This window comes from Salvelinus alpinus, chromosome 11, assembly GCF_045679555.1.
Source record: "Salvelinus alpinus chromosome 11, SLU_Salpinus.1, whole genome shotgun sequence".
NCBI classification, from domain to species: Eukaryota; Metazoa; Chordata; class Actinopteri; order Salmoniformes; family Salmonidae; genus Salvelinus; species Salvelinus alpinus.
The window spans coordinates 22,155,372-22,164,714 of NC_092096.1; the positions used below are offsets into that span (position 1 = coordinate 22,155,372).

The 9,343-nt window shown below is 43.6% G+C and overlaps 1 protein-coding gene across 1 annotated transcript; it reads right to left on the minus strand.

Moving 5' to 3' along the window:
* Window positions 1–90: 90 nt before the first annotated feature.
* Window positions 91–8,012, minus strand: LOC139533754 (cytidine monophosphate-N-acetylneuraminic acid hydroxylase-like). Its single transcript, XM_071332095.1, has 3 exons — window positions 6,844–8,012; window positions 6,519–6,610; window positions 91–1,327 (listed from the first exon to the last, which is right to left on the minus strand). Exons 1-3 carry the CDS (start codon window positions 7,047–7,049, stop codon window positions 1,269–1,271), a joined length of 357 nt encoding a protein of 118 aa, XP_071188196.1. The 5' UTR covers window positions 7,050–8,012; the 3' UTR covers window positions 91–1,268.
* Between the last annotated feature and the right edge of the window lie 1,331 nt (window positions 8,013–9,343).

Here is a 9,343-nt window from a genome sequence, read left to right on the forward strand (position 1 = left end):
ACTGCAATCCGTTTCACATTTGCTAGCTACTGTGAACGCTGCGTGTAACACATCCGGTGTCAGGATAAATAAAAAGCAAGGTCTGCTAACTTTCTTTAATTATGTTTAATTACCGCAAACAATGAATGGCAAATGCAATTTTCGTATATACGGGTTCGCTGTATCACCGCGCAGGGTAAACAGGGAACTGGCAGGAAGTACGTAAACAGCTGTTCTTATACTGTGATGACGTAGTTCCAACGCGCCTGTTGGCCTATCACAGTAGAGGCTGAGCGCGGACTCTTGCTCCGCCTTTGGGGGCACCCGAACTTGTCCAAGCCCCTTGGCGCTTTTCTTTGTCCACATCTGGTTGCTGGGTAGAGTAGCTCCGTCTTGTGTCTCCCCTTGATTCTTCACCCAAACAATTCCTAATATGGTACTGAACAGTCTCTCAACCTCCCTGGTTGGCCTAGAGTGATGCACCCCTCCCCTCTCCAGACTGACCACAGCTTTTATGGCCTGTGTTGGTCAGTCCTTACACACCTACACACACACACCCATCTGTATTGTTTGTGTGTGTGTGTAACAAAACAATATTCATCTTCAAACAATATGCTAACAGGCTATAGTGCATAAACATAAATCCTAACACTACCTTTTAGATCGAAACACATATAGAATGATAGAAGATAAGATGATAGAAGCCCATCTCCTACTGTAAATAACCTACACACTGTGTGTGTGTGTAGCCAGCCAGCCAGGTAGAAAAATGGCAGAAAAAATAAAAAAGATCAGAGTATTTTTCAGTACACCAAAACGCAAAGTAAGAACCCTAGTAGCCTAATATCTCAAAGACTAGTTGATAAAATGTTCATAAGAAAGAAGTGAAATGCTAATGGAAATGTTTCACAATGATGTCAATAGGCAGAGCAGGCAACAGATGGCACACAGACAGCAGAGTTGGGGACAGATATGCAGGGACAGACTGGCAGAGACAGGGAGTCTCAGGTAAGTTTGTTGAGTCTTTGTTTGGCAACATTATGAAAGGTTCTCAAAATTATTTTTTGTAAAATAGGGACATAATTGGAAAATGCATGGACACCCCCACTCTCAACTTAAACTGGTGACTGAACTAAGATTTGTTTAAGGCAATTGTATTGCTGTTGTGACTAATTGTGTAGTTTTGGGTACCGGTAGTTATGAGTACGGCAAACACCTTATTTCTTTTCTAGGAGACAAACTGTGAGTCAGTGAGAGTGGTGAAAGGGAAAGAGCCAGGGAGAGAGACTTCAGAGAACAATGTCACAGCCACGGCAGGACCAGGTGTCACCCTTGTTGCCAGCACCACCTGTATAGGGGACAGTGGCACAGCATTGTTCAGTTACAGAGAGAATAAAGTAGACGGCGCACGTCAAATGTTTGATTTATGACCCTATGTCATGATGACGTGTGCATGCCCATATTTGGGCATCCGGTCAGGACATCCTGGCGGGAAGGGATCACGTGGTTATCCTGTTGCTGTTCTCACGCCTTAGAGCGAGTGCGAAAATATGTATATAATGCCTTTGAAATTGTCATGATGATTGACGTCTAGGGACCTCTTTGAACTGGGGGGGATGTGTTTTAACATTTCAAAGAGTATGACCCCCCCCCCCCCCCCCCCTATTTTAATGCCCTTAGGGTTGTTGTCTATGAAACAGGAATGTCTGGGAGGGGGCTTGTGTGTGTGTGTGTGTGTATGTGTATGTGTGTGTGTGTGTGTGTCTCTACCGGAGTGTTAGAAACAAGGTCCCTTCTCAGTGTGTACATTTCAAGCTTTTAACAACAATAAAACAGCCATCTAAATAATGATTCTCAGCCCACCACACTGTCGAGATTCCTATTTTGTTCTCTTTTTTATTTGTACATGCACCGAGCTTCCAGGTGGCTCCAGCCTATGGATGTTCGGTGCATGTACACCGGGGGGATTTTGAAACAGGTAGATTACAACCGGTTAAGAAAAGATCATAAAGTTAATTTCAGATTCAGGTTTAGGGGGTAATAACTTTAGGGAAACCGCATTTCACACTATGTACAGTCATAGAGAGCCAACAAATCAAGGTGTAACAGGGATGAATGGATATTAAATGTACAACAGTAGTCTTCTGTAACAAGCAATACGTGTTAAATATGTGTCACAGTCAATCATGACAGCCTCTTTTTGAAAGGCCTTTACTTATTGTAACGATTCTCCTCTTCGTCTGAGGAGGAGTAGGAAAAGTCAGACCAATGTGCAGCGTGGTAAGTGTCCATAATTAGATTTTTAATAAATCAAATGAACACAGAACAAAATAACAAAAACACGAACAAAAAAACGAAACAGTTCTGTATGGTGAAACACAGAAATTAACTACCCACAACCCATAGTGGGAAAACAGGCTACCTAAGTATGATTCTCAATCAGAGACAACGATCGACACCTGCCTCTGAGAACCATACTAGGCCAAACACATAGAAATATAACACACAGAACAAAACATAGAATAACAACATAGAATGCCCACCCCAACTCACGCCCTGACCAAACTAAAATAAAGACATAAAAAAGGAACTAAGGTCAGAACATGACAGTACCCCCCCCCCCCCCCCCAAAAGGTGCGGACTCCGGCCGCAAAACCTGAACCTATAGGGGAAGGTCTGGGTGGGCATTTCACCGCGGTGGCGGCTCTGGTGCGGGACGTGGACCCCACTCCACCATAGTCTTGGCCCACTTATGTGGCACCTTTGGAGCGGCGACCCTCGCCACCGACCCCGGATTGGGGACCCTAACAGCGGGCCCCGAATAGACGGGAGACTCTAGCAACGCCGGAGTGAAGGGTGGCTCTGGCAGCTCCTGACTGACGGGCGGCTCTGGCAGCTCCTGACTGACGCGCGGCTCTGGCAGCTCCTGACTGACGCGCGGCTCTGGCAGCTCCTGACTGACGGGCAGCTCTGGCAGCTCCTGACAGACAGGCAGCTCAGGACAGACGGGCGGCTCTGGCAGCTCAGGACAGACGGGCGGCTCTGGAAGCTCAGGACAGACGGGCGGCTCTGGCAGCTCAGGACAGACGGGCGGCTCTGGCAGCTCAGGACAGACGGGCGGCTCTGGCAGCTCAGGACAGACGGACGGCTCTGGCAGCTCAGGACAGACGGACGGCTCTGGCAGCTCAGGACAGACGGGAGAACCTGGAGGGAGGAGACGGAGAGACAGCCTGGTGCGTGGGGCTGCCACAGGACCCACCAGGCTGGGGAGACCTACAGGAGGCCTGGTGCTTGGAGGAGGCACCGGAAGGACCGGGCTGTGGGGGAGCACTGGAGCTCTGGTGCGCAGCCTTGGCACCACTCCTCCAGGCTGGATGACCACTTTAGCCCGGACCCTCCAGAGTGCAGGCACAGGTTGAACCGGGCTGTGGGTGAGTACTGGAGATCTGGTGCATACCACACGCACCTCTCCCTTAGGCTCAATGCCCACATTCGCCCGGCATGGGCGGAGCGCAGGCATAGGACGCACTGCACCCTCCCAGCGCCCCGGAGACACAGCACGCAGAGCCGGCGCAGGGTACCCTGGGCCGAAACGGCGTACCGGAGACCAAACACGCTGGGCCGGCACAATACGCCCTGGCTGGATGCCCACACTCGCATGGCACTTGCGGGGGGCTGGCCTATAGCCCACCGGGCTATGAGCGCATACTGGCGACACCGTGCGCTTGACCGCATAACACGGTGCCTGACCAGTACTGCGCTTCTTCCGGTGAGCACGGGGGGTTGGCTCAGATATATCACCTGACTCCGCCAATCTCCCCGTGTGCTCCCCGCAAATTTCTTTTTTTGGGGGGGCTGCCTCTCGTGCCTGTTGCGCTGCCTTACCTCATACCGCCGCCGCTCAGCTTTCGCTGCCTCCAGTTCTTCCTTGGGGCGGTGATATTCCCCAGCCTGTGCCCAGGGTCCCTTACCGTCTAGTATCTCCTCCCAAGTCCAGGAGTCCTGAACCCGCTGCTCCTGGGTGCCACGCTGCTTGGTCCGGTTGTGGTGGGTGATTCTGTAACGCTCGTCTTCCTCCTCTTCTGAGGAGGAGTAGTAAGAAGGATCGGAGGACCAATGCGCAGCGTGGTAAGTGTCCATATTTTAATAAAGAAATAGAACACTGAACAAAAAAGTGAACGAACGAAAACGAAACAGTCCCGTATGGTGAAAACACAGACACAGGAACAATCACCCACAACACACAATGATAATCAGGCTACCTAAATATGGCTCCCAATCAGAGACAACGTCTGACACCTGCCTCTGATTGAGAACCATATTAGGCCAAACACATAGAAACAGAATAACATAGAAAAAGGAAAATAGACTACCCACCCAACTCACGCCCTGACCATACTAAAACAAAGACATAACAGCAAAACTAAGGTTAGAACGTGACATAATCCCAGTAAAAATTCCCTGTTTTAGGTCAGTTAGGATCACCACTTTATTATATGAATGTGAAATGTCACAATAATAGTAGAGAGAATGATTTATTTCAGCTTTAATTTCTTTCATCACATTCCCAGTGGGTCAGACGTTTACATACACTCAATTAGTATTTGGTAGCATTGCCTTTAAATTATTTAACTTGGGTCAAATGTTTCGGGATAGCCTTCCACAAGCTTCCCACAATAAGTTGGGTGAATTTTGGCCCATTTCTCCTGACACAGTTGGTGTAACTGAGTCAGGTTTGTAGGCCTCCTTGCTCGCACACGCTTTTTCAGTTCTGCTTTCAGGGCTTTGTGATGGCAACTCCAATACCTTGACTTTGTTGTCCTTAAGCCAATTTGCCACAACTTTGGAAGTATGCTTGGGGTCATTGTCCATTTGGAAGACCCATTTGCGACCAAGCTTTAACATCCTGACTGATGTCTTGAGATGTTGCTTCAATATATCCACATAATTTTCTCTCCTCATGATGCCATCTATTTGTGAAGTGCACCAGTCCCTCCTGCAGCAAAGCACCCCCACAACATGATGCTGCCACCCGTGCTTCACAGTTGGGAAGGTGTTCTTCGGCTTGCAAGCCTCCCCCCTTTTCCTCCAAACATAACAATGGTCATTATGGCCAAACAGTTCTATTATTGTTTCATCAGACCAGAGGACATTTCTCCAAAAAGTACGATCTTTGTCCCCATGTGCAGTTGCAAACCGTAGTCTGGCTTTTTTGGGCGGTTTTGGAGCAGTGGCTTCTTCCTTGCTGAGCGGCCTTTCAGGTTATGTCGATATAGGACTCGTTTTACTGTGGATATAGATAATTTTCCTGAACAGTATGACGGCTGCGTGGTCCCATGGTGTTTATACTTGCGTACTATTGTTTGTACAGATGAACATGGTACCTTCAGGCGTTTGGAAATTGCTCCCAAGGATGAACCTGACTTGTGGAGGTCTACACATTTGTTTTGGAGGTCTTGGCTGATTTCTTTTGATTTCCCCATGATGTCAAGCAACAAGGCACTGAGTTTGAAGGTAGGCCTTGAAACACATCCACAGGTGCACCTCCAATTGACTCAAATGATGTCCATTAGCCTATCAGAAGATTCTAAAGCCATGACATCATTTTATGGAATTTTCCAAGCTCTTTAAAGGCACAGTCAACTTAGTGTATGTAAACTTCTGACCCACTGGAATTGTGATGCAGTGAATTATAAGTGAAATAATCTGTCTGTAAGTAATTGTTGGAAAGATTACTTGTGTCATGCACAAAGTAGATATCCTAATTGACTTGCCAAAACTATAGTTTGTTAACAAGAAATGTGTGGATGGTTGAAAAACAAGTTCTAGTTACTCCAACCTAAGTGTATGTAAACCTCTGACTTCAACTGTACATATAGACATATTAAACATCTGACTTATTATTTACATTATGTTCCTCATGTCATTTTTAGACGGCCAAAGGAATGGACAGCTGGAGCTGGGCACTCAACTAACAGGACGCTGAACAGCTTCTACCTCCACGTCATAAGACTGCTAAATAGTTAGTTAGCCAATAGCTACCTGGACTATCTGCATTGACCCTTTTTGGACTAACTCTTTTGACTCATCACCTACGCTGCTGTTACTGTTTATTATCTATCCTGTTGCCTAGTCACTTTATCTCACCTATATGAACATATCTACCTCAATTACCTCATACCGCTCCACATCGACTCTGTACTGGTACCGCGTGTAACGTTACATAGCCAAGTTATCGTTACTCATTGAGGATTTATTCCTTGTGTTATTATTTTTCTATTATTTCTCTTTCTTTCACTCTGCATTGTTGCGAAGGGCCCGTAAGTAAGCATTTCACTGTTAGTCTACATCTGCTGTTTACGAAGCATGTGACATAACATTTGATTTGATGATCAGGTTCACACAATGTCTACAAATATACACAAGTTGTCAGAGAACACAAAAGATTAGACATACCCTTACATATGACCTAAAATGACAGACTAATTCAAAAGCCATTCAATAACCTTTCAGTTTGAGAAAATGGCAGCTCAACTTACCCAGCTCATCCTGTGTGAAGCTGTCGGGAGGGTTCACATACTGCATAGTTGAGACGTTCAGCTTCCAGTAGTGTTTTGTACATCGGACCGTCCTGTATCAGAAAAACCTTTCAGTCCCATTGAATAGATATGTTATATCTAAGCCTCGGTATTAAAGTGGAAGTTCAGGATTTTACAACTTGATGTTAGATGGTTCCTCAGCCTGAAAGTCGTCTATGGGCCAGGAGAAACTGTAATCCATGGTTCGGTATTCTCTAAACAGCCGCTACAAACTCCAGCTATCTTTAGTTGTAGAGTCCTGAACTTCCCCTTTAAGTCTACTTACCTTCCATCTAAGTCCTCTATGTCTTTGATGAACAGGCCTCCTTGGTGTTTGCATTGGTTCTTGCAGGCTTTCAGCTCTCCATTTTCTTTGTATATGATGTAGCACTTGCCATCATCTGGGCTCCTCTTAAAGTTGATGCCATCTTTGAGTGAGAACACCGCCTCAGAGTCCAGCGACAGAACTGTCTTTGAAGACTGGGCTGTCATTTGAGTGGTGGAATTGAAGTGCTGATGAGAAAAGTAGAGGAGTATAAGTGGATGGTACTCGTAAGAAGAATTTACAGGTGAACAAAACAGTCAAAACAGTCATAGATAAAGGCAACAAAAGGCAACAAAAAATCTATCAACCAGAGAAAATGTCTAACTGGCCTTATATCCTAATCAGCAGACAACTGTTCTGTAAACATCAGCCCCAGAGGCTTGTGGGAAGTCCAAACAAAAGTAAGTGACATTGCTACAGAATCACAGTGTTCAGACAATACAATAATAATCAGTGTGTCCTCGGTCCTTGTATCTCCAGTCTGGCATCAAACACTATCAACAGATGTGAGTTTAATCCATAACATACAGCATCGAGGCAAGTGACCATCAACTCGAGTATCACAAACAAAACACTGGAAATCGTGTATTACAGAAAGGGGAAATATATGAATATGCGGTACCACTTTACTTGACACCTAGTGTCATAACACGTTATGACACGGTCATAATCATGTCATACTATGTCATAACAGCTGACATAACTTGTCATAACCTGTCATAATATGCTCATAACACTGTTACATATGTTAGACCTGTTGTGACATATATTACGATATTTTATGGGTGGTTATGACACATAAGAGTTTCAAAACCCACAAAACCTACCACACAAGGCAAAACATTCCATTACACCATAGCCTACGTGTCAACAGTATTTAAAAAAATTGACTATATTAAATTATCATTGTAATTGCACACAAATTGATATCAGACATGCACTTACCCCAATACTCTGTTTCTGATGACTGGGATGAATGCAAGAGCAGAAGCAGGACAAGACACCTTCTTTTTGACAGATGACTGATATAAGGGCATGTACGTGACAGGCCTATCTGGCGTATATGATTATGATGGTCATAATGCTTCTTGACAGTGTCAAAGTGTATTTTCTTAGTCCAAGTAAAGTGACACAGGATGGTCACAGTGTCATAAAGTGTATTTTCTACAAGTTGTTTAAAATATGATAGAGAGAGAGAGAGAAAGAGAGAGAGACCTGAACCTACATTTTAGACAATAGCACAGATTCAAAGAACGAAACATTATACCGTTATATTTACATGTTCTTGGTTAGTTCAAATGATTAATATCTAAATTCAAACAAATGTCAGTTCCTCATAGAGTACTGTGACACTTTGGGAACTAAATATTACATTGCAATGTATGGAATTATCAGGAGCAGACCTGGGTACAAATACATGCGTATTTATATTTTAAATACTTATTTTATGTGTGAATATGAGTTGTGGTCAAAATTCACTACCTCTTTTAACATTTCCTACAAATAGCCTACTATCTGAAAACAATTTTCAAATATTGTTTCCAAACACATTCTTGCAAATACCCTAGGAACAAACAGAAAGTGGGTTCAAATGCGTAGAGTATTTAAATATTTTTATATTTCAATCATTTCAAATGCAGAAAAATGCTTTCCAAGTGTATTTCCAAATACATTTCGATATTCAACTACATGTATTTTCAAGTAAATACTTACTTCGAAATGTCTTTGAAAGTTAATGAAATAACCCAAATTTGAACATGGGTCTGATTAGGAGACATTTTTTTTGGTTGTAAGAGCAATCATCCTCAATTCATTGTTTTTTATTTCAGCTCATATGACTGAAATTCATCCAAAGTTAACTTGTAAACTTCAAATTCAATTAACAGTTTCAGCAAACCCTTTCTTTCAGGACTTGACAAATAAAAACAATGTAGAGTTATATTTGGTATGTTCAGGGATTTCCGGGATCCTTGGGACGTCCCTACCCTAAACCCTAACCCTAACCATAACCCCTAACCTTAACCTCGACCCTATTCCTTAACCTGAACTTCTATGGGGTAGGGAAATTGCAAGGATCCCGGATAACATAAATATTTGGTGTACAGCACACCGATACAGGCAGAAAGTGGTAAATATGATTCAAGGATAGATAAGTAGAGCACAAAATAATGTTTTTCAGTCAATTTTCTTTTACATTCATCTTTTGAACTGTTATTGTAATTCGATGTAATTCTTCTGCATTTTAATCTTTTGAGAGTTCACAGAGCTTAATTTATGTAAACTACCATGAGCAAAATATATAAATTAGCTAAATGTTTTAATGCTATTAAGTGCTATCCTCTGGGAATACAATGTACATCTCGCTGTATATGTTTGTAGCGAAATAAATGAAATTCAATATTATAATGTATTTATCTGTTAAACAACTTTTGCCTGTCATCTTTAAACAATGTACAGATCT